General features: G+C 42.3%; 1 protein-coding gene across 1 annotated transcript; it reads left to right on the top strand.

The window, feature by feature from the left end:
* BTLA (B and T lymphocyte associated) lies at positions 1-22530 on the top strand. The gene is made up of 6 exons (XM_076350788.1): positions 1-137; positions 17504-17812; positions 18911-18946; positions 19631-19768; positions 20692-20738; positions 21836-22530. Exons 1-6 carry the CDS (start codon positions 68-70, stop codon positions 22175-22177), a joined length of 942 nt encoding a protein of 313 aa, XP_076206903.1. The 5' UTR covers positions 1-67; the 3' UTR covers positions 22178-22530.
* The last annotated feature ends 3225 nt before the right edge of the window (positions 22531-25755 follow it).

The following is a 25755-nucleotide window of genomic DNA, read 5'->3' as shown; positions in this document are numbered from 1 at the left end:
TGCACTTTCTAAACCCGCGGGAACCTCTTCTCTCTACCATGCCCAGAGAACGAAGGCTCCTCCAGTCATGTTGATAAAAAGGATCTTACCGTACATCCTTCTAGTAATGCTGGCTCAGAGCAGCGATCAAGTTTACGGTAAGATGTGGTCTTATAATTTAATCTGTCTGCAGTTATTAAACATTGCAGGGGGAGAACAGAAACCAAAGCAGTGCTTAGTGTACCTTGGATATAATCTGTGTCTTATTTTATTACTATATCAGAGTCTTCTAATTCGATTAAAGATGATGATGATGACGACAATAATTGAGAAATATTAGGTAACAGTCTAGACCAGAACTCTAGCACTTAGGGACCAAACACATCTTGCTTTGTGGCCAAAGGCTCTGCCTTCATGGGGTTTGGCAGCATTCAAGCCTCTGTTTGAAATCCAGGAATCCTACTAGCTCTGAACTGGATCCAGAAAATTGTCCTTACTTATTTAGCTTAACTCCATCTAATTTTCATCCTGCTTTCAACTTTGAACCTCCACAGTTTTTAACTAGAGAGGCTCTCCTAATTTGGACTGATGCGAGAACTACCCCGTGCCCAGTATACTCCTAATATTTTTACTAGAGATTATTTTGTTTCAAGTTCTTTCCTGCTAATATCATATAGGAGACATAAATTTTAGTATTGAAAGGAAGGCAGTCATACAGAAAGGATAATGGCTAATGTAATGGATGCGCTCAGCTGCTGTTGATACATTTCAGATACATCAACTGATAAATTGATCAAAATAACATTTGTTATAAGGCACTGCTAAAATTACACAGACAAATTGAATTGGCTATGTGAAGCTTAGTTGACATGCATGACTAACTCTGCAAATCTATAGCATCTTTTGACACTCCTTGTTTTTATGAATAAACAACATCATTAATACTAACAGGAAAGGTTAAACAAGCATTCAGAACATCTGCCTAGGAAGGGAAACCCAAACATTTAGCTTAAAGACATGAATTACCAGGTCAGTTAGATGCAGCGGCTTCTTAATCAGGGCATGATCTGAGCTCAGGGAGGCTACTGAATTGCTTTATATTTGATTTTCAAATGAATAAACCAACATGCTTCTGAAGGGGGTGTATCTAGAGCTGATAGCCTCCTTCATACCCTAAATGGAAGCATCTTCTGTTCTTGTAAGAGTTAACCGCTGTTTCTATTAACTTCGTTAAATCTGCCTGTGTGATTAGTCCCTCACACAATCACCTCTCTGCATCATCCCGTATAGTTCACTAATACATGGACAAACCCTCCACACTCATCTGCCAGGTTCCTAGGTACTCTTTTTAAAACAGAATGTAATTTCTGTTATGCTGCTTATCACATGAATCTTGTTTACACAGAATTTATTTTACTAGGTTTTATTCTTTAATCTACATCAAGACTACTTGGGGTCCTCTGAGAACAATACTGTTTCCTTCTATACACCTATATTACTACAAATATCAGGATCATGTTTATAGGAGCATTACAGAGAGAAGTTTTGCAAGTCAGTCTCTACAGAACCATGATGTAATTTTTTTTTTTTTTAATATATTTTAGCCATAAGTTTTTGAAGCTTGTTTGGTTTTTTATTTGGTTAGAAGTAAGCTGATAATTGAAGCCAACTTATTTAAGCCTTGTATGTTGCAAATCTATCCAAAGTTTCCCTTACTCCTAACAGGAACAAAGTTGACCACTCAGATTTCATATACAAAGTCAATAACCAGCAAACCTCTTCTAAATTAGGGAAGGAGAAGTAAACTTGTTTCTGATAACTCACAACAGAAGGACCTTCTCCCCCTTTACCCCAGTAATTTTAGTCCAGTTAGACCCTGTGTCCTTTGTAACACCAAAGAATGGGTTGTTCCCATCCAGTCTCAAAGAGTGGTTGTTGCTGTCTGGACAGCATACACAAAGTAAATGAAGCTTTTCATCCCAATGAAAATGAAACCCAACAAACCTCCCCTCGTTCCAAGAAGCCCCAGCCAGTAACTAAGTACACGCAAGCATGCTCACTAATGGTGGGCACGGTTCTCGGGCTAAAATAACACCTTGCTGTTAGGCCTTCTTGTGGGATAGCCTGAACATGCTGACATTCAGCTAAACAGAATTGTTCCGTCTTCAAGTTTCAGTCATCAAAATATAAAGGCATATTTTCTGCATTTACACACTTTCATCAAGGATTAGTTAAAAAATGATGCAACTCTCCGTCAGCTACCTCAGCAAGCAGGTTGGCTTTACAAATACTACCATTGCCAGAAAAAAAAAAAAAAAAACAAAAAACCAGAAAACCAACAAGAAACCCAGAAAAACCTTCATTGTACATCAAGTAAATAGAAAAAGTACACTACTGTATCTTTAAGATGGCATGGGAAAAATTAAGTGAAAAGGACTAAAATTAGATTTCTATTAGCAAAATTACATTCTTCGAAAAATCTAAATTGTGGTATAAATTTGATGACTAAATGTCATCATCACTAAAAATGACTAAATTAAATTTTACATCATTCCTTGAAAAGTCTTCTCTGAAGCTGGGAGAAGTCTGAAAAAGCCCTATCCAGGTATCACTTAATATGTCTTCTGAAGTGCTTCTCTTTCTAAATGCACCTTACCTAAATTCAAGAAGGAAGCATATTTTTCCATGAGTTCTCCTCACAGCCCGTTTCTTTTTTTGTTGTTAAAATTAACAGTCATGAAGATCTCAGTGTTAAACATGAAACCCCAACAAATCTGCACTTTCTGGTTTAGTTTTTGTGCTATGGCCCCAATCAGAAACTTCCCAGAACATCGGACCCAAGTTAAAACCATTACTAGTGCTTCGTTGTGTTCACAGGCAGACCCAAACATAGGATTCAAAACTAACTGCAGACATTTATTTTTCATGAATAATTGACATTTTGTACCTCAGCCATTATCTGCCTCAGGGAATGATATATATGACTTGTATTCTATCCCATCCCTTGTTCCTTTTTTTTTTTTTTTTAAAGGGAGGAGAGAGTGAAAAACAAAGTAAAGATAAATCCTTTTGAAAACAAATGCCTCAGACAGAAATTTCAAGTAATAAGTCCTAGTTTACTGGAGTTGTTCTGAGTTCTTAGATGACTAGGTGTGAATGACACCATTTACAATTCAAATATTAGAAGGCTCAATTTTTAGCTATCATTTTTCTGCTAATGGGTTGAGTTAGGTAAATGGAAAGCCATCTCCATTAAACCTCTTTTGTTTGCTTAATGAGTCATGTCACGACTATGTTTTTTAGAACACAAGAATGAGAAAAAAAATTAAAACTGTTTTTTATAAAAGGAAGTATTGTCATGGGTATTGCCCTATTGTACAAGTTATGGAATACATGCTTTCATTTGAAATCCTTATCCTGGCAGTACACTGTACAGAAGATTTTCCTTACCTGTGCAAATTAATTTTTGGTGCAGCAGAGCCTGGCTCACCACAGCCCGTTCAGAAACACACTGAAGTGATCTAAAAGAAAACATACTTTTGGTCAATCTGAATCTTACCGAGGAGTGTAAGTTTGAAGCTGATACATAAGGCTTCCGTATGTTACAGATTCTTTTACCCGCTTGAAAACTGCACATTCAGATATTCATCATGACCACCAATATATGTGTCATTGAAAACTGAAGACTCTGTATAAGACCTTGTAACTGGTTTCAGGTCTCATCTTGTAACAGTGTTAAAAAAAGGGTAATTAAATTTATCTCAGAAAGCACTTTCACGTATAGAATATAATTGGCAGACAGTGCATCTACCACTGACTTCTCATAAGCCACAGGAGGCAGCTGATAGAAAAAAGTTAAGATACACTGTCACAGGAAAAGTGCACCAAGCCATCTTTGTGCTCATTCATTAATTGAAGTTTATTTTGTGTTTGTCTTTCTAATGACAACCAATGAACAGAAAAGGTTCTCCCTCATTATCAGGTGTGTTGATTTTTTTTCCCCTTTAAAAAAAAAAGATATCCCTCATTCTCTAGGATATTATGGTTTATATTGTTATTTAATCCCAAATCTTCACTGACACCAATTCCTGTCAAATGGCCTTTACAGGAAATCTGTGAAAGGTATTTTAAAAGTTTGCCTTAAATATTTTAGTCTATATAAAAAAGGTCCCAAATCTTTTTGTTTTTAAAAGGATTTTCTGCACTGCTTTTTGTCCACTTAAAGTTTCTTGCCAAGTGAGGTGTGATTTAGGAGAGAGGAAAGGTTAATTAGAGATTTCAGAGCATGTTCATTATGAATTCCCACACTTAATTACTAGAGAAAAAAAAGGCTGGGTTATAGGAAAAGGCTTCAAAAATAATTCAAACTAAGAATTTCCTAAAGCCTGAGAAAAAAGTTTAACTCTTATTCACTCATCTCTTCTGATGATATTGTTCTAGAACGTCCCCAAATTAATGACTAATAACATTTACCAAGGCCTAGGTTTCTTCCTAGCAAAAAGTTGAAAGCCTGAAGCCCAGGTCATCATTCAGCCATCAGTCATTAACAAGTCACAAAAACATACAAAAGCAATTGTGATTGTTTTTAATGCTCCAAGCATTGTCTTGTAACCATTAAGAAAACCATAATAATTAACAGCAGCCTAAAGTCCAATTGCTTTAAGCCTCTGAAAGAAAGGCCCTTTTGCAGGCTCTAGGGACAGTCTACAAATTCTCATACACACTGAAAGGCAAGCAGTAGCTTGTATAGCTCCTGATAAGGAAGTTCAAAAGATTGCTCTATTTGACTGACAGGAGGAAAAAAAAACCACCAACCCACACACAAATGAAATAGCAGTGTTTACCTAGTACCCACAGGCTTCTTCCAAGGGATCCACAAACAATAACTAAGAAAATTAAATCAATTTCCAGTAAGTTAAATTTCTCCTACTCAGTCTATAGCTACACTAGACAAGAAAAAAAAAAACCACTATAAACTAGAGGAAACACAAGACCAAGTGCAACCCAGTAATCTCAACATCCACTTGTTTTAAGGGAAAAGAGGAAGAGGATTTATATGCTAGGGTTAATTGACATCAGGCTGCCAAACACTTCCACCTGCATCAGCAGCCAGAAATGGAGGCTAAGAGCCAACACGTGTGTGTAGACCGGTGTCATGCAAACTTCTATCTGAAAATGCCTCTGAGGGTTAGTGGGACAGGAGGGCTCTACTGCTCAGAAATCCTGGGCAGGCAGTGACACTACTGGGCTGGGTAGCAAGTGCAGTACAAGTTTTCCCACGTGCAGTTCCCAAACCTCAGTGGCGTATTCCATAGGTAACCTCTTGGAGAAAGCAAGGGTGTTGGAGCCAGGGCCACTTGATGGCAGGGAATTTTGCTCTGGAAACACAACTTAACCAGACCCGATTATATTGGAATTATACTAGTAAGTGAATGATCACCACTAGAAGCTGAAGGAGCAAAACCGTGGCGCACGTTGGCATAGGCACTTGGGAAAAAACCAGAAGCACTATTCAAGCTCACCTGACTGAGAGACGTAATAGCACATTCTATTTGAACTCTCTTAAAAATATACTATGTGAGCAAGAGTAATACAAGTAATAGGAATGCCAGTGGAACTGTTTTTTAAAAAACAAATTGTAACCAGGTAAATCCTTTGTTTGCAGTGGAATAGCTCTTTATGACTTAATTGGTAGTAGTGCGGGAAGTTGTATGAGGGAAGTTTCTCGTTGTGGTATCAGTGCAAGTATCAGTGTGTCGTGGTTTAACTTCAGTTGGCAACTAAGCACCACGCAGCTGCTCGCTCACTCCCCCCCACCCGGTGGGATGGGGGAGAGAATTGGAAGAGCACAAGTTAGAAAAACTCGTGGGTTGAGATAAAAACAGTTTAATAATTGAAATAAAAATGATAATAATAATAATATGATAATAATAATAATAATACACAAAGCAAGTGATGCACAGTACAATTGCTCACCACCCGCCGACCGATGCCCAGCCAGTCCCCGAGCAGCGGCCCCCCCGGCCAGCTTTCCCCAGTTTATGTACTGAGCATGACGTCACATGGTATGGAATGTCCCTTTGGCCAGTTTGGCTGTGCCCCCTCCCAGCTTCTTGTGCACCTTCAGCCTTCTCAGTCGGTAGAACATGGGAAGCTGAAAAGTCCTTGGCTAGTGTAAGCATTACCTAGCAACAACTAAAACATCGGTGCGTTATCAACTTTGTTCTCATCCTAAATCCAAAACACTGTACCAGCTACTAGAAAAGAAATTAACTCTATCCCTGCCGAAACCAGGACAATATCCACCCCTTATTCTATACCATCTGCGTCATGCTCAAGTCTCATATTTTCCAGTATATTTTCATTAATCACCACCCCTTTATATATATATATATATATATACACACACAGAGATATCATTCCCTTCGTCTGTGGGCCATCCCTCTAAAATGTTCGGTGAGTTCATTTAGTCCATGACTTCGGGCTCCATCTGTCATAATAATCTTTCAGGGCAGGAAAAATGGAGATGGTATGTGGTGTTGGATTGTTCCATGTTGAAGTCAGTTCTGGTACCATCATCACTGTGCTTTGCTTGGTTTCACTGAAGTTATTCTTCATTAGTCTGGGTGATTCTTATTGTAATAACATTAGTATGGCATATAATATTATTAGTATTATTAGTATATCTGTGTATTATTAGTATAACTATTATAACTATAATTAGTACTTAACATCACACAATTCAGATCATTGGCTATTCTCACCCAAAATCAAATCCCCTTGAGGTACACATCGGACTTCCCCATCCTCCCGCATTATCCACCAAGTGCACCCAGGTCCTTGAGCAAAAGCAATCCCATGGATGGGTTTGCCTCTGCCTGAGGCAGGAATAACCCAGGCTGTCTTCCCCAGCATATTTTTTATGTGCACTACAGGAACTTTATTCCCATCTACAGTACGTAAAAATTCTGACTGGGCAGGGCCTGCTCGATTGGCAGATCCCCTAGTGTTGACTAACCAGGTGGCCTTTGCTAAATGCGTATCCCAATGTTTGAACGTCCCGCCACCCATTGCTCTCAGTGTAGTCTTTAACAGTCCATTGTATCGTTCAATTTTCCCAGAGGCTGGTGCATGACAGGGGATGTGATACACCCACTCAATGCCGTGCTCTTTGGCCCAGGTGTCTATGAGGTTGTTTCGGAAATGAGTCCCATTGTCTGACTCAATTCTTTCTGGGGTGCCATGTTGCCATAGGACTTGCTTTTCAAGGCCCAGGATAGTGTTCCGGGCAGTGGCATGGGGCACGGGATATGTTTCCAGCCATCCGGTGGTTGCCTCCACCATTGTAAGCACATGGCGCTTGCCTTGGCGGGTTTGTGGGAGTGTGATATAATCGATCTGCCAGGCCTCCCCATATTTATATTTCAACCATCGTCCTCCATACCAAAAAGGCTTTAACCGCTTGGCTTGTTTGATTGCAGCACATGTTTCGCATTCATGGATAACCTGGGCTATAGTGTCCATGGTCAAGTCCACCCCTCGATCACGAGCCCATCTATATGTTGCATCTCTTCCTTGGTGGCCTGAGGTGTCATGGGCCCACCGAGCTAGAAATAATTCACCCTTATGTTGCCAGTCCAGATCCACCTGAGCCACTTCAATCTTAGCAGCCTGATCCACCTGCTGGTTATTTTGATGTTCTTCAGTGGCCCGACTCTTGGGTACGTGAGCATCTACGTGACGGACTTTTACAAGCAGGTTCTCCACCCGGGCAGCAATATCTTGCCACAATGCGGCAGCCCAGATGGGTTTGCCTCTGCGCTGCCAGTTGCTCTGCTTCCATTGCTGCAACCACCCCCACAGGGCATTTGCCACCATCCATGAGTCAGTATAGAGATAGAGCACTGGCCACTTTTCTCGGTCAGCAATGTCTAAAGCCAGCTGGATGGCCTTTACTTCTGCAAATTGGCTCGATTCACCTTCTCCTTCAGCAGTTTCTACAACTTGTCGCATAGGACTCCATACAGCAGCTTTCCACCTCCGATGTTTTCCCACAAGACGACAGGACCCATCAGTGAACAGGGCATATTGCTTCTCATTTTCTGGTAGTTCATTATACATTGGGGCCTCTTCAGCACGCGTTACCTCCTCCTCTGGCAATATTCCAAAATCTTTGCCCTCTGGCCAATCCATGATCACTTCCAGGATTCCTGGGCGACTGGGGTTTCCTATTCGAGCCCGTTGTGTGATCAGTGCGACCCACTTACTCCATGTAGCATCAGTTGCATGATGTGTACAGGGGACCCTCCCTCTGAACATCCAGCCTAGCACCGGCAGTCGGGGTGCCAGGAGGAGCTGTGCTTCAGTGCCGATCACTTCTGAAGCAGCTCGAACCCCTTCATATGCTGCTAATATCTCTTTTTCAGTTGGAGTATAGCGGGCCTCGGATCCTCTGTATCCCCGACTCCAAAACCCTAGGGGTCGACCTCGAGTCTCCCCTGGTGCTTTCTGCCAGAGGCTCCAGGTAGGGCCATTCTCCCCGGCTGCGGTATAGAGCACATTTTTTACCTCTTGCCCTGCCCGGACTGGCCCCAGGGCTACTGCATGAACTATCTCCCGTTTAATTTGTTCAAAAGCTTGTCGTTGCTCAGGGCCCCATTTGAAATCGTTCTTCTTCCGGGTCACTTGATAGAGAGGGTTTACAATCAGACTGTAATTTGGAATGTGCATTCTCCAAAAAAACCACGACGCCTAAGAAAGCTTGTGTTTCCTTTTTGCTAGTTGGTGGAGACATGGCTGTTATTTTGTTGATCACATCCATTGGGATCTGACGACGTCCATCTTGCCATTTTATTCCTAAAAATTGGATCTCCTGTGCAGGTCCCTTGACCTTACTTTGTTTTATGGCAAAACCGGCCTTCAGCAGGATTTGGACTATTTCCTTCCCTTTTTCAAAAACTTCTCCTGCTGTGTTGCCCCACACGATGATATCATCAATGTATTGCAGGTGTTCTGGAGCTCCACCCTGTTCTAGTCTATGGCAAATGGTAGGGCTGTGTTTCCACCCCTGGGGCAGTCGGTTCCAGGTGTACTGAACGCCCCTCCAAGTGAAAGCAAACTGTGGCCTGCACTCCGCTGCCAAAGGGATTGAGAAAAACGCATTAGCAATATCAACTGTGGCATACCACTTGGCTGCCTTTGACTCCAGTTCGTATTGAAGTTCTAGCATGTCTGGCACAGCAGCACTCAGCGGTGGCGTGACTTCATTTAGGCCACGATAGTCTACTGTTAGTCTCCACTCTCCATTAGACTTCCGCACTGGCCATATGGGACTGTTAAAGGGTGAGCGGGTCTTGCTGATCACTCCTTGGCTCTCCAGTCGACGAATCAGCTTATGGATGGGAATCAGGGAGTCTCGGTTGGTGCGATATTGCCGCCGGTGCACTGTGGTGGTAGCAATTGGCACTTGTTGGTCTTCGACCTTCAGCAACCCCACAACAGAGGGGTCCTCCGAAAGACCAGGCAAGGTGGACAGCTGTTTAATTTCCTCCATCTCCAAGGCAGCTATACCAAAAGCCCACCGGTACCCTTTTGGGTCCTTGAAATACCCTCTCCTGAGGTAGTCTATGCCAAGGATGCACGGAGCATCTGGGCCAGTCACAATGGGGTGCTTCTGCCACCCGTTCCCAGTTAAACTCACTTCGGCTTCCAATACAGTTAGCTGTTGGGATTCCCCCCGTCACCCCAGAAATACAGATGGGTTCTGCCCCTATATAGCTTGATGGCATTAGGGTACACTGTGCACCGGTGTCTACCAGGGCCTTATACTTCTGTGGGTCTGACGTGCCAGGCCACCGAATCCACACAGTCCAGTAAACCCGGTTGTCCCTTTCCTCCCCCTGGCTGGAGGCAGGGCCCCTCTAATCCTCATCACAGTACTCATTTCTCATTTCTTGTACGTACGGGTCAGAAGTTTCTTCATTAAGATCAAGAGTAAGATCAGCCCTTCTACTCTCTCTGGGGAACTGCCCGCTGGAAACTGGAGCAGCAATTTTCCTGGAAGAACCTCTTTCTGTGATTGTTTTCCCTTGCAATTCGCGTACCCGTGCCCCTAGGGCTGCGGTAGGTTTTCCATCCCACTTCCTCATGTCCTCTCCGTGGTCACGCAGATAAAACCATAGGGTGCCCCGTGGTGTGTACCCTTTATATTCTCTCTCTTGAGCAAAAGAACGCTTACTTCTAATAGCCGAGATACTGGTCCGTACAGGTGAGGAGTAGGACCTATCCTCTCTGAGTTGCTGGATCTCCCGGGACAGTTTTTCGGACAGTTTCTCCACAGCCAAGACGATGGAGGAAGAAAGACTTTCCTCGTATTGCCGGAGTTGACTAGCCAATTCATCCACTGTTTGTTCCTCTCCATCTTTCCAGGTCATCACTGCCAATGAATTGGCGTATGACGATGGTGAGCTCCTTATAAACTTCCGCCACATGGGTCGTGTGCACTTGACTTCGTCTGGATCTTTGGATAGTTGTTTATTGTTCAGGTCACCATAAATCACCTCCAGCACAGCTAATTCTCTCAGAAACTGGATACCCTTCTCCATGGTGGCCCACTTGCTTGGGCGACATATGACATCTTCCTTAAAGGGATACCTTTCCTTCACGCTTGACAAGAGTCGCCTCCAAAGGCTGAGGATACGTGTCCCTTTTCCAATTGCTTTATCAATGCCCCCTTCCCTAGAAAGGGATCCCAGCTGCTTGGCTTCCCTATCCTCTAATTCCAGGCTACTGGCCCCATTATCCCAGCATCGGAGCAGCCAGGTGACAATATGCTCACCTGGACGACGGCTGAAATCTTTTCGTATATCTCGCAGCTCACTCAGGGATAGAGATCGGGTGGTCACTGCCTCGTTTATGAGTTCTTCCTCTTCCTCCTCCCCGATCAGCGGCCGGCTCTCCTCCTCCCATTCTCGTGATGGCCCTTCTCCAGGGTACTCGTACAGTTCTTCCTCCGGTTCCCTTTTAGAAGAAGCTTCTTCCTCCCTTACTAAACGAGCCGACTTCCGCTTCCAAAATTTCTTCTTGTGTACAGGGGCGACTGATACCGGCACAGGCTGGTTCTTTGGTTCAGCCACAGGGCCTGTTGCCGGGGTTGGAGTGGTCGCAGTGCATGTCGCCGGGGTTGGAGTGGCCGCAGTGCAAGTGCATGTCACCGGAGTCCGAGTAGCCGCAGGGCCTGTTGCCGGGGTTGGAGTGGCCACAGTGCACGTGCATGTCACCGGAGTCTGAGTGGCCGCAGGGCCTGTTGCCGGGGTCTGAGTGACCGCAGTGCATGTCGCCGGGGTCTGAGTGGCTGCAGTGCATGTCGCCGGGGTCTGAGTGGCCGCAGTGCATGTCGCCGGGGTCTGAGTGGCTGCAGTGCATGTCGCCGGGATTGGAGTGGCCGCAGTGCATGTCGCCAGGGTCTGAGTGGCCGTAGTGCATGTCGCTGGGGTTGGAGTGGCCGTAGTGCGTGTTGCCCGGGTTTGAGTGGCCGCAGGGCCTGTTGCCGGGGTCTGAGTGGCTGCACGGCCTGTCGCTGGGGTCGGAGTGGCCGCAGGGCGCGTTGCCCGGGTCTGAGTGGCCGCAGTGCGTGTCGTTTTACTGTCAGAGCCAGAGACCTTCCCTTCCCTTTGAGGGCACTGAATGGTGTTGAACAGGGCTCGGTAGGCATGGGCCAGGCCCCAGCACGTTGCAATGAGCTGCATCTCTCTGGAGTTGCCAGGGTGACAGCATACTTTTTCCAAATATTCTACTAACTTTTCAGGATTCTGCACTTGCTCAGGGGTGAAGTTCCAAAACACTGGGGGTGCCCATTGGCCTAGGTACTTGCCCATCTTGTCCCACACACCCTGCCACTCATAATTATTCAGCCTTGGGGCAGATCTCTGGATGATATTCTTAAATTGCTTACCAACTTTAGACAAAACCGAAACAGTATTCCCAAGAAGTATTAATAGAAGTATCTTAACTGCCCAAGGATGTTCAAAATACTGAAAAATTACTGTAATGAAGGAGGAAACATTATAGAAGAAGGTAGTGACCCTGCCATTCTGTATTTCCTCCGTAAAAAAACTCTCAGAAAAGTTACTGCAATTGCTAGTTGTCTCCACGAAATGATCTCTGTGGTACAGTAACGGCTTCATTGCGAAGTTTACATACCACACTAACGTCAAGGTCAATGTTCTAAAAACAAACCTCACAAGCGAGACATTACTATTCACTGCAGACCACAGCAAACTGCAAAACCCAACACCAATCTTTAACATGTACAGCAGGAAAAAGAGCGCGATGCAGATTATACAAATCAATGTCGAGAACAGAGAAACCAACATTGTGACCCACAACTACTAACAGATATAAGTTCTTTAATACACTCCGGTTAACCTGTTATTATCTCAAACCCTTCGAGCCCCACGTTGGGCGCCAAAAAAAAAGGACTGTCGTGGTTTAACTTCAGTTGGCAACTAAGCACCACGCAGCTGCTCGCTCACTCCCCCCCACCCGGTGGGATGGGGGAGAGAATTGGAAGAGCACAAGTTAGAAAAACTCGTGGGTTGAGATAAAAACAGTTTAATAATTGAAATAAAAATGATAATAATAATAATATGATAATAATAATAATAATACACAAAGCAAGTGATGCACAGTACAATTGCTCACCACCCGCCGACCGATGCCCAGCCAGTCCCCGAGCAGCGGCCCCCCCGGCCAGCTTTCCCCAGTTTAGGTACTGAGCATGACGTCACATGGTATGGAATGTCCCTTTGGCCAGTTTGGCTGTGCCCCCTCCCAGCTTCTTGTGCACCTTCAGCCTTCTCAGTCGGTAGAACATGGGAAGCTGAAAAGTCCTTGGCTAGTGTAAGCATTACCTAGCAACAACTAAAACATCGGTGCGTTATCAACTTTGTTCTCATCCTAAATCCAAAACACTGTACCAGCTACTAGAAAAGAAATTAACTCTATCCCTGCTGAAACCAGGACACAGTGTAACACTTGAACTGCTTATACCTTTCACCTACAGAGCAAGGGCTGCACAAAAACTACTCTAGAAGTATATCCAGAGCTCAGTAAGGCTTTTGCTCAGGAAATTTATATATACCCTCTCAGGGCGTGGCTGCAGGATAATTCAAAACTTTCTGTGCACCCAGTATCGCCCCTGTTCCCTCTCTCTGGGAGGTTCTGCCACTGAGTGTTACTCTAGGTTACACTGACCAGTGCAAGACAATCATTTCTTTAGAGCAATATTTAACACTGATAAGACATTTTCCTTTCCAACTACCCACACAACTAATGGTCTTCTGAATCCATGAGGACTGGTAACCCTGTCCCAAGTGAATGCTGTTGGATGTACAAAATTTGCTCAATGCTGATTGGGTGATTCTTCCAAAAGTGACAGTGGGCAGTGATGTGTACTTTGTTGTAAAAGCACCAGATGATTCAAAATCAAGGAAAACATGATGTCCCTGCATTGGAAAAAGATAAGAATGAAAGAGGTACAACAATTCGTGCCCCTCTCCCTGGTTCATAATGATGCTGAATGAGAGAGTGTCACTGAAATCTGTTTTAAAACTTTGAGAGAAACTGGACTTTTTGGACTTCTAGAAAAGTTTTGGGGTTTGTTTTGGGGGTTTTTGGGGGTGGGTTTTTTTTTTTCCCCAAAAGAGAATTTTGAAAAAGATAGAACTATATGATAAAATAATTAGATGAAGGACATCAGAAAATATCTGTTCTGCAGAGACCTGCATATCCTTCTGGAAACACCTGTTACATAGGATTATATCAGAAAGAAGGCTGCTATCAGGACACAATCCGAGCTTTATAGATACTTCCTGAAGCGTTATCTTCCATGGCAATCATTGCTGAAGTAATTGAAATCACTACTTTCTAATTTGAGCTTTTAGTTTCCATTTTCAGACTATTGATAACCATGTGCTGCTACTGTGGTATGACTAAAGTAGATATGACTTACTTGCCTGAAACCAAATCATGCTTTCTTTTAGTCAGAGGTGGAAGAGTCTAAGTGAAAGATAAGTGATTCTGCTTCATAACTATGTCTTTCAGAATGATCCTATTCAAGGGAGCAGAAAAGGGACTAGATGACTGGGCAGGGCATGCTGACCTAACACCTAAATGCTATCTTGTGAACGTGGCCAGGCTCTACACGTCAGAGCTGTTGCTATTGCAATATATTTGCCACATCATATACATTGCAATAAAAAAAAAGTTATGTATATTTAATATATTAAATACTACATTTAATTATTTTATTCACATTAAATATCATACAATATGTTAAATGTTATATTAAATATATTAAATATATTGCTATTGCTACCGCATCCAGATGGATGGTCCGTGGGAGAATATCTCTTCCTGTACACCACATATTTATTTATAATCAGGAGCTACTATTGAGGCAATGCTGTGGCAGAAAGCGGATCATGAGCATATCTTGTGTATCAGTGGAGACCATGTAAGAAATGCCATACTGCCTAAGACCAGTGCTCTGTCTCTGGCAGCAGCAAGAAGAAAGGCTGTTCAGGGAGAGCACATGAGCATGCCCACTCTCTGTGGTCCATTCCCCTCCTGTCCCGCCAGCAATGGAACAGTTGCATTGGGGACATCAGCATGTACATCTTTCCCAAGTCCTTTCAGTATCCATTTATGGACCTGATGTCCATGAACTTGTCTCCATGACTACGTACACGGACAGGTGAGAAGGTAAATTCAGCTATATTACCCTGACAGATGTCAGGGCCGCCAGTGATTCAAACTCTACAAGCTTCCACAGAAACCAGTTCCAGTATTACAGTTTTCACAGTCAGGAAGTTTTTCAAACTATGTAAGCAACCTTCCTTACTTCACTTTTAGCCCATTATTTCTCCCCACACCTAACAGAAACATGAAAAACCAGATTACTTCATTCTTCTTTTATGTCTTTACATGATTTAATATGTCCTTTCCTCTCATTGCTTTTCTTTAAATGAAACAACCCCAAGAATTTCAAGCTTTCCTCTATGGCCTTCTTGTCATGTTCATGGTATTTGCTGTCTTCTTTCCAACTTGGAGAGACTCCAAGCATTGCCCCCCTTCTTTCTTGAAGAGCAGTGCAAAAGACTGGACAAGACCTAGGTACACTTACCAGTCCTTAGCAGAACACAAAAGTTATCTCATGTCCGCTGTATATCTTCTTGAACTGACCCTGCCTTTTTACAAATCATTTCTCTAATTTATCTGGCAAATCTAATTTACTGCTGGTTATCTATTGATAGCTTTCTCTCTACGCTAACTAGTGAACTAATATTTTCTTAGTTTTACAATCAATATACTTACACTTGATGTGTTTTCCTAAGTGCATCTCATTCTCTGCCATGACTTTTCCAATGTTGCTCAGTTCTTTTATGCCCCTCCTTAATAACCTGACCTTCTTTATGCTTTTGGAGGCCTCCTTCTTGTCTCAGTGAAAAGTTTGTTCATGATTTAGCCAAGATAGTCTTTTGCTGCACTGCTGTAGTGTAGCTGCTTAGTGCTTGTACTCTCATCATTTATTGGATGGACCACCAGCGCTGTTTACGTCCTTTTCCTTTGTATTTACATCCGATGAGTTCTTATCTCCCAGGTCTCCAAACTTACTTAAGCTTTCTTTGCCGAACCCAACTATTTTTATTCTACTGCTCTCCTTCCTTCTCTTCTTAGGGATATTGAATGAGTTAAGGCTTCTAGTTCCCCTTGTTTTTTATCCAGACTTTTTTCATTCGTAAAAAGCTATTGTTTGTACCCAGAGCTATTGTCCTCCTTGTTCATTTTCTCATCTCCATTCAAATTATCTGAATTTCCTCCACTTGCCCCTTCCGCAAGGACCAATTTTAAAGTCCTTGTCCAAGTTGCTTACCTGTGTGCTTTTACCACTCTACTCACCCCACTTCAATCCTCATTTAAAGCTATCCTGACTGAGGGAAAGTTGGTATACAAGGATGATTTCAGATTTGGACCCCTCAAAGCAGAAACTTCCCAGGATGCCAAGTCCCATGAGCAGATGAGTTTTGCTATTGCACATGGCAGAGATATACCAGAGACCACAATTTCTTGCAGTGGCTGCAAATAACAGCCTTACAGTGAATAGCCTTTTCCTCATCACCAAGCACGATCAGGCACATTTGATAGGGCAAAATGAGAACAATATTAAAGATTTAGGTTTAGAGACAGATGAGTGCCACCTAATTTTTAGACACCCGTTCCCAGTCACCTTAAAGAGAGTGAACCGAAAAATCAACAGCAGCAAAGCATTAGCTCTGCTGTAATGAAGGTTATGAATACACTTATGCTTAAAACTCAGTATTACTGAGTGCTCTACAATTTATTTATGGTGTGGAGTAGTCTGAGATTTGTAGAGAAAAGGCTTGCAAACTAGAGGTCATAAATGAAAACTGTTACTCTGGCCATGCCAAGCTCTTGAATATACTACCCAGGTATTCACAAGGATTGCTGTATCACACGCATAAGAAAGCCTGGCTGACGGTGGAGGCGAGGTGTTCGGTGTCGCAGTTATGTGCGCTGGCTGCCTGGCGTCCCAGAGGCTCCGTCCCTTGAAACAGCACTGGCTGCTGACAGACAGACCCCTCCCCTCTCCACACTGCTCTTTCCTCCCCTATACATTTCTCCTGCCTACAAAACTTGCCTTCAACATACTTTACCATCTTTTCTACTCCCCTCTTTCAACCAGAAGATATTGATGTATTTAAGATTTCTTTCTCTGGACTTGCAAGCAATCACTTTCTTCAGTTCACAAGCACGGTACTGTTAGACAGGGTAGGGAAGTAGGGAGCGCGTGGGCATCACATAGTTTTTGTTACTTTTAGTTAGCCAGAGAAATAAAGCACCACAGGAAACATGAATCTTTAATAAAAGGTCAGGACATTCAATACCAAGACCCAGAGTTAAGGTGACATACCATAGCTTGAACACTGAGTTTAACAAAACATAACAAAAATAAAAAAATAGAGATAAGGTATATTTGCATTGAATATAATTCTTTTCATTATTACAATTATAAAAAATCTCTACCAAAGAAAAGCCTTTACTTCTGCAAATTAACAAGAACTGTGAAGTAAACAATAATCTGAAGTAAATCTAAAAGTAACAGAAAGGTCTGTGAGAAGGACGACACAGGAAAACCTGCTATGTATGTTTTATGTACTTTCTTTCTAAACTATTAAATTTCTAACTTGACTGAGCTATAGAAAAACGGGAAAAAATCATATCAGAGGGAGAAAGTGCATTTTAACAATCCTCCTAAAAATGAAAGAACCAATAGTCTTGATGTTATCTGCTATCACTGTCCCATATAGAGATCAGATCTCCTGCATATAGACAAGGTAAGTCTTGAGTAACGAGAGAGAAAAGGAACTGTGATTAGTGTTATGAGGAGTATATAGCAGACCCCCACCACCATGACTTTTGTTATGTTTTTCTTCTCTTCTAGGATTTGATGCCACCTATTGTCCAGTTGAAATTCAAGTTAAAAGAAACTCCCAGTACAAAATTAATGTCGGAAACTCTTTGATTATAAACTGTCCATTTCGTTACTGCAAGAAAAAGCCTCTCATGCAGTGGTGCAAGATAGAGGTGGATACATGTGTGCTGCTGAAGGAGGGCAAAGCAGAAGGGAATTCCAACGTGTTTACTCTGGAGCTTTTCCCAGTTAATCAGAATGACAGCGGAATTTATCGTTGTCGAGCAAGAGTGGACACCTTTTCCAGCGAGAGCCATGGAATAAAGGTTATTGTTGAAGGTGAGGCTCCTATGTTATGAAAGAGCCCTTTTAAACAAAAGGGTGCCACATACAGGAAAGCTCATGCATGCTGGATGATGGGTTCTCCCAACATGTTTGTCTGGTAGCACAGTTGTGGTGGTACTTACCACCTTCTTCATGCTTCTATCCTGCCTCTTGCTCCTGGGGAAATGAAATAACAAAATCAAGAAATAACAGGAGGATCTGGAAGAGAAAAGCAAAGCTGCCAGTACGAAACAGCCATTAGTGGACTATTTGATAATAAAAAAAAAAAAATCAATTGGAACACAAAAAGATTGTGGGAGGACAGCCTGATTGTACGTCTCATGGACTAGCCAGGATGCAAATGGTCATGCAGTAGCAGTCGATGAGGCCACACAACAGCAAAGAGGACAAAGCAATTCAAGCGTCTTGTTGAGAATGATCTCTCTTACAACAAACAGAGAAAGTATAGTTTTGTACACCAAGAAGTTCAAGAGCAGGAAAGATTACAATAGCTTTAAATGATCCTGAGGAGTTAAGGGCAAGTGAGGCCTTCACATTAACTTAGGCAGTTGGGATGCCAAGGCTAGATTATGACGAGCCACGCCTGCCCTCCTCAATGTTGCTCTGCAGCTAGAAAGTGATCTGTGTGGCTGCAGTGTCCTACTGACCCCAGGCAGCTGAGGTGTACGATTGTTCTGTTGCCAGTTCCTCTTCTGGTAAGTTAATGAACTTTAAAGCCTTGTTTAGTGCCACACGAAATGCTGCAACAGAGGGAGCAACATCAAAATTTATGGCTGTAATGTGCTAGCAGACACAGTATATGCCCAGCTCACGATGCAAGTTTCCTTCAAAATATGTGTTCTGCCAATCTATTTATTTGAACGCCAAAGAGGTCTGGAAGATAGAATTACTCTGTTGGCAGTGGGAGACCAACATGTCATTCCCCCTTCCCCCAGAACACCCTACCCTTTGCTTTTTGCATTTTGCTCCCTCTTCCATCGGCAGATTGAAGGGGAGCCTTGTAAAGACTTCAGTATGCAGCACAGAGAACACAACTGCAGCGCAAAATGTCAGGTTGCTGTTTCATTTCCCTGTCTTGTTTTTCTCTTTCAGAAAAGTCTGCAAACATTATCACAATTTCACCAGAAGGTAATTTCTGATTCTTATTTCCTCTTTAAGAGAGGGGAACTAATCTGTATTGCTATGAATTTCTGGTTAGAGTGTTTTGTGCAGTCAAGACAAATTTAAACTCACTGCTAAACTACAGTTGCTTTCTTCCCACTTGCACAACATACAGTCTCTCAAGGGTCACAGTTTTCAAGGCTATGACTGTCCAGCATTCAGCATAAAAGGGACAAAGCCAATCAAATTACCTCCTGGTGGTATAATCTACACTTCTGACATGCTCTTTAATATACCAGCAATATACGGCTTATACTTATAAAGTATTAGAAATCATGCTATACCGTCACTTTAACATAGCCTGAAGTATGGTTTTTACTCAGGCTCGGTTATTGCTCACAATTACAATTGCAAAAATATATTGGAAGTTCAGAGCACTGCTCTAATTCTGACCCTTTGTTTGCTTCTGCCAGCCTTCTGCCATGCATCATTCACCAATTACACTTTCCCATGCACTTTTCCTTCCGGTATCTTCATACTGCGTAGAATGCCCATGGAGATGGTTAGCTGATTGACATGCTGGACCAAGTTAAAGAATGTTTAAGTACGTTAAGAAGGCAGTTGCTTCAGAAAGACCTAATGCAAAAAAAAAAAAAAAAAAAAAAGCAGTCAAATATTTCTCTATGCTAATACATATTAATGCAATTTTAGATACCACTAGTATCTCAGAAGAGTCCCAAGAATCTGGAAACTACAAGATATTGCACATTATTTATGCTTCAGCATCTGTGGGTCTATGTTGTCCGTTCATCGTCGTATGCGTGTTTTGGTGTCTAAGGAGGTACCATGGTAAGTAGTTTCACCATCTAACCTTTGCCTAACATGCATTTGATTCCACACCTTTTTACAGCTTCACAGAAGTTGCATTCAAAGCTCTATGAAAATGCCGTAATAATTACCCCAAGTGATTGCTGAGATGTCCTTGCTGAGTGCACCTGTTAGGATACTGAATCTTTAAGAATTTAATTCGTCCCATGTATTGTTCCCTTCCAGAGACAGAGGGATGAAAGTAAAGTAAGAACAAATTAAAATCTCAGACTTTATAATAGTTGGAATTTTTTCTCCTGTATGGAGGAATATGCAAATAATCAAATTAGAAATAAATAGGAGTTTTAGCCATGCAAATGCAGTCAAGTTCTGTCCACTTACATTTTATATTCCTAGTTTTCCCCCTAAATTATCAAATAATTACAGTATTAATCTCTCCTGCTTTACAGGAATTCTTACACAGCTGCCATGTCCTAAATCAAGAATGGAACTTGGAGTCCCCCATATCTTAATTTAAGTGATCTCGCATTTGCCTATTATAATCCCGTGGATTTTTTATTTTAGGAAAATGAAATTATTTCGTCTTCCAATAAAATTTAACATGTTTGCTCATAGAATGGCTTTAGGATTTTCCGTGCCTTTTTATCCCCACTCAGTTCACTGAACACAGAGAAAACTGGTCACAAGTACACTAGGCATTTTTCTGCTCCTATTCAGAGCAGCTCTGTGGAACACAGAAATTCATTCTATGAATATATCATTCTGTGTTGGTTAGCTTTTGTCAGAATAGCTATTCCCAAATCCAGTTTGGAAATAGATTTTTATTCTTTGAGGTCCACTCAACAAGACAAGGGCTCCTATAGTAATTAATATTCCCTCCATAAGCAGAAAGGCACCTTCTCAATGCTGATTTATTGAAACATCTTTTTTTTTATTTTTCCCAGCAAAGCAAAAAAGAACTCCATTAACGCCACAGAGACAAGAGAGCCTGGTATGTTTAAACTTTGCCATCATCAAAACCTAACCACGTCCTGCATAACCACGTACCGAGAACAAATCTTTGTGTAGTACAAAACATGGCATAGGATCAGAGACAGATTTGGTGCCTGAACAGCTTGGCTTGCCTGGTGTGAGATATCACCATGGCTGAGCTGAAGGAAGGTCTTCGCCCCAAAGCTACTTTAGGCATCTAAATTCCTGTTAAAACGTATTAATTTGTACGTACCATTCCAGTAAGAGTTTAGGCACCTAAAGCACCTCTGTTGATCTGGTTCAAACTGTCTGTGTAAGACAAAAAATGTCCCACAGAGCAAGGAAAGTGTTTGAAAAGAAAGACTTTCATATGTGGCTAGCATGAATTCACACAGGTCTTGCAATCAGTTCCAGAGAAATTAGATTGGCAGAAGGCAGAATGCAAAAGACGCGACTGGAGCTGACAGCTATCAATCACAGGGGAAGTGTTGGTGGGGATCAAAGGGCACCAAACAGGGTGCAGAGCTCCCAAAGGGCAAGTTGGAGGAAAGAAAATTAAAAGCAGTATATTCTAAGTGGCTAGAAAAATGGATGTCAAAAGAGGACTTCATTAGAGAGAGATGAATTTATAGAGGAATTTGCAGATTTTGGAGAAGGAGAAGGATTTATTTGGAAAATAACAAGACAAAGAGGATAAGAAGCAAGAGATCAGGAAATGGGAGAATGGGAGCAATGAGGAAAAAAAGGTAGTCTGGGGTTTGGAGGTGAAAATAAGAAAGATTTCATAAACTGAGAAGGGAAAGCCTTGAATGAATGGGATAGAGAGCTCTCACAAAATGATGAATCAGTTTTGCCTTAAGTTGGCATCTTGCAAGAAAAGACAGAAAAGTTTGGGAAGGGACATGGAGAAAAGCAAGAGATACAAGAACGATTTCTAACTTTATTTCAAAGATCAACATAAAATCCAGTGACCAGGTGAATCCAATTCACCTGTGCTCAAAAGCAGTTTTAAGGGGATAAAGCAACTTGAACAAAATCTTACACACCTCTTATTTAGCAGGAGCACAGGCAACAACCAGATATGCACAGAGCTGTACCCTGTTCTGTTTTCTGCAGGTCAGAAGTCCAGCAGCTGCTCCATCCCATGCTGCTGGGACAACTCAAGATTCAGAAGAAAGCTCCTCACTTTACTATTGCTCCATGGCTAGCCCATTGCAGGCCTTGCACGGCAATGAAATTTATGACAATGATGTCCCTCCCTGGAACGCTCGGAGGACAGCATCTAATGCACCTCACAATGATCCTGTTATTCCTTCCACCCCAGTTTTACTTGAAAGCCCAGATGTCCTCACATACGCTGCACTAAATCATTCTGCTTCTGCAGAAAGATGCCAGAGAAGGCAACTAACTGTAGAACATGAATCTACAGAATATGCCTCCATTAATGTAAATAAATAAATGCGGCAAGGACTGCTCCAGGCAATGATTTTGCATGCAGTCCCAGTTCTAGCTTCCCTCCAGGATGTTGTTCCTTTCTCTTTCAGGAAAACTTCCCTTTTGTTAAGAACAACCTATGCTGTCGCATTCTGGTTGTAACACCAGAATTCAAAACACAGCCTGTGTTGATAGGTCGGTATTTGCACTGTGTGTTTGTCTCTTAAATGGGGGAATAAAAGCAAACAGTGAGCTTTCTTATTTTTCCTTTTTTTCAGGATTCTGCTTCTAGCCTGACTTTGATTTGGTTACGGTTTGAATATAGACAAAAGGGAGAAGGGGAAGGTTTTCCTAGGATAGAAACATGTAAAATGAATCTGTGAGAAAGATGATACTGAGTCAGGTTAATTTCTCCCAAGTAAAAGCTAAGAATGTTTGCGGGAGAATTTTTCTCTGAGTTTCTAAGAACATCCTTCCAAGGATTCAGTTTTTCATTCCAGTTTACTCTATCTCCTTGCAAAGTTCTTTGAGCACCATGAATGTCTAAAGCTATTGTTAACCAAAATCAAGTGAATACTTGTGTGTGTGTGTGTTTGTTTTGTGGAAGACAGGGAAGGAGAGGAGGGTTGTTTTCCTTTTACAAAGAGTTCTCACAAATAATGTGTGAGAAAATACTGAAATATAGCGCACTCTGTTTTTCTCTTGGTGCGATGATTGGTTAGCTAAGTTGTTGCATATTGCTTTTGTCCATGATGAATCAATGGAAAAAACAAATGATGAGCAGTGACTGACCCCAGTCAAAATCACAAATTTTTGTTCACAAATAACTGTGTATAACTGTGACATGCTAAGTTTTCCTCCCAACAGTGGCACAAAAATGTGATTATGCTTCATGCTCAGGTTTGTGGGAAAGAAGATAAAAAGGAGGTAAAGACCAAAGTGCCATTTGAAGTTTGAAAAGAATGCTCATGCCCTTCTTCTGCACCACTTATTCAGCTCTAGCTTGGAAAGCATCCATCTGCTTTTGCAAAATAACGCTCTTAAAAATTACTCTTAGTGATATTTGCACCAGAGGTTTACAGCGGCAAACAGAGAGTCTTTAACTTGGTTAAAAATTTGCACCACAGTTGAAAAGGAAGGATGTACTAGGTGTCAGGCTGCATGTAGCACATCAGATGATTTGTACTCAAGTTAATGGAAGAAAGTAAGGCTCTTCTATCTTCATATTTCATCTTGGCATCATTCCAGCTAACAACAAAGCTGTTAAGCACATACGCATTCACCCTGCTATTTTGGTAAGCTAGATGGTTTATTATGCTTATGGTACATTTGTGACCCGCCTACCCCCCCCGCTTTGAACTCAGTCACAGTATCTGTGTGGAGAAAAATCCATGGTAATGGTTTTTGCACTAAGTTGTTAGTTCAGGCCATTAGATGTGTTGGGATTTTTTTAAAGTATATAAATTATCAATCCAGTAAATCATTGATAATCCTCATTCAAAAAAGGTAGTAGAAAACGGTCTTCTAGAAAAATTCAGTTTGCTCTTTTTGTTTTAGTGGGCCAACCCTTGTATGGCTAGAGACTAATCATTTTAGGTGAAGGACTGGGAAACTTGGAGCAAGTTACGTATGAATAGGCCCAGAAATAGACCTTTAATTGCATTTATTGCTCAGCTGATGAAGGTACAATTATTTTCATAGACTACAAGTAGCTTTCAGAATAAGAAAACAATATTTCTTTGAAATAGATTCTACCTCAGTGACCTTAAACTGAAAAACAAGGACAGCCATTCAATGGAGAGCCTAAATGGATTTGAACAAAAGACATGAAACTTCTCTAATTGCTTTCCATGACCTGGTTACAGGCCTTGCAGGCAGAAGGGAAAGAGTAAAAAGGCCATCCTTCCAGAGAACAAGTACACATGAAACAATATGGTTCTCGACGATGCTTTACAATACTCTGCCCATACCATAGTACGTACAGGGAAGAGTCCAAAGACGCTCAGGAAGGCGAGGACGGGTGCTGGGGATAGGCGCTTTACCTGTTTGAGTTTCCAAACCAGCTCTGCAGTGCATTCATCAGGGCACACACAGCTTTCCCTCTGTCACCCCAGCCAGCTGAAAGCACCAGCAGGTCCGTTCAGAGCAGCCCCAGAATGACGCACCGGCAACTGGGACCTAGAATGAGACCAAACACACATGGAAGAAGTATTGCACCATCAAGAAACACAAAGGCTAGTGAAATCTTAGCATGGTTTGTTTCACCCATACGGCAAGGCTGAGCTTTGGCTTAATGAGGTCCCCAGAGAGCCAAGTTTGATTTGGAAGATGAGATTTTTGTAGATAAACAGGAAGTACCTCACCACCTTACCATCAAACATGCTAGCGTAGAAAAGCAAAGCACAGGAGCCTGCAGTAGGTTCATTTTTTTAAGCCAACAAATTGAAAGACTGTGCCTTTTGAAGCAGGGAAACAAAAGGCACTGACTGAAACCATCTGCCTTTTAAGGTGCAAATAATCCATTCAGATAAAGTACATCATCGCTCAGTTTTCACAGCCTTTTGGAAGAAAAGAAAAAAGTTGTTATTTCCACCATCCACTGGCTGTAAAACTGGCCAGTGGACAGAAGGACTGTGTGCTATTTCACTTAAGGTGCTACATATTCATCTCAATCATCTAGTGCACCTTTCAAAAACATAATGTCACATTTGAGACATCACACCCAACATCTGTTGTGTTAAGGCTCAGTGGACGGCCTCCAGATTTTACAGAGTAGCATCCTACTGGAGGGGCAGGACACCAGTGGGAGCAGAGCAGTTTTGTGATTTGCCCTGCGTGCTCAGTGCGTTGACTGAAAGGAGCCAGTACTGGGTTAAACCACGCAGTGAAACCACACAATCACAACAGTGCGCTAAAGGAAACAAATAGGCACGGGACCCATCCTGTGGGAGATGTACAGGACCTGTGCAGCCTCCCTAAGACATGGTCTGAGGGCCTCCAACTTATGTTACATAATTTTCTTACTTCTTGTCTTTCCTTTGCTCTTTTTGCACCAAATATGCTGTACAGGTATAGTCACACAGGAAGCCCAAAGAACAGAAACAAAGTCATATTGCTCTCAGTTACGCCCACAAACCCACATGGATGGAAAATAGCAAAGTCTGTGGAGCTGAAGGTCTGTTAATGCCAGCAAAGCACGTTATTGCTCTACATTGCAATCTCTTCCTTCAAGGGATTGACATGTAACTGGTTACTGCCTCCCGAGCAACCTGCATAGCACTCAAGCCTCTTACAAGCTTAGATGGGATGAGTGGGCTCTTAGGCAGTAAAACACATCAACCATCCTAGTTTCACTTTATCCAGTTATTCCCCCCCCCAAACTGTGCTTCCTCATAAAGACATAAAAAAATTAGAATAGCGTGAGGTTTATTCATTTGCCAACCTTTGGGCCCCAAAGGTCTATCAGACAGGGGACTGCTTTTGGCAAACCACAAAGTTTTTCATATTGCTATATCAAGCAACAGCTTGCCGAGCCTTGCTTCTCCACCTACCTGTTTTGCAATACTTTCCCCCACATCCCCACAATAGCCTGAGCCCCATTT

The sequence above is a fragment of the Aptenodytes patagonicus genome, chromosome 1 (genome assembly GCF_965638725.1).
Source record: "Aptenodytes patagonicus chromosome 1, bAptPat1.pri.cur, whole genome shotgun sequence".
NCBI classification, from domain to species: Eukaryota; Metazoa; Chordata; class Aves; order Sphenisciformes; family Spheniscidae; genus Aptenodytes; species Aptenodytes patagonicus.
Note: the sequence above shows the minus strand (reverse complement) of the source record. Positions and strands in the feature narration are given on the sequence as shown.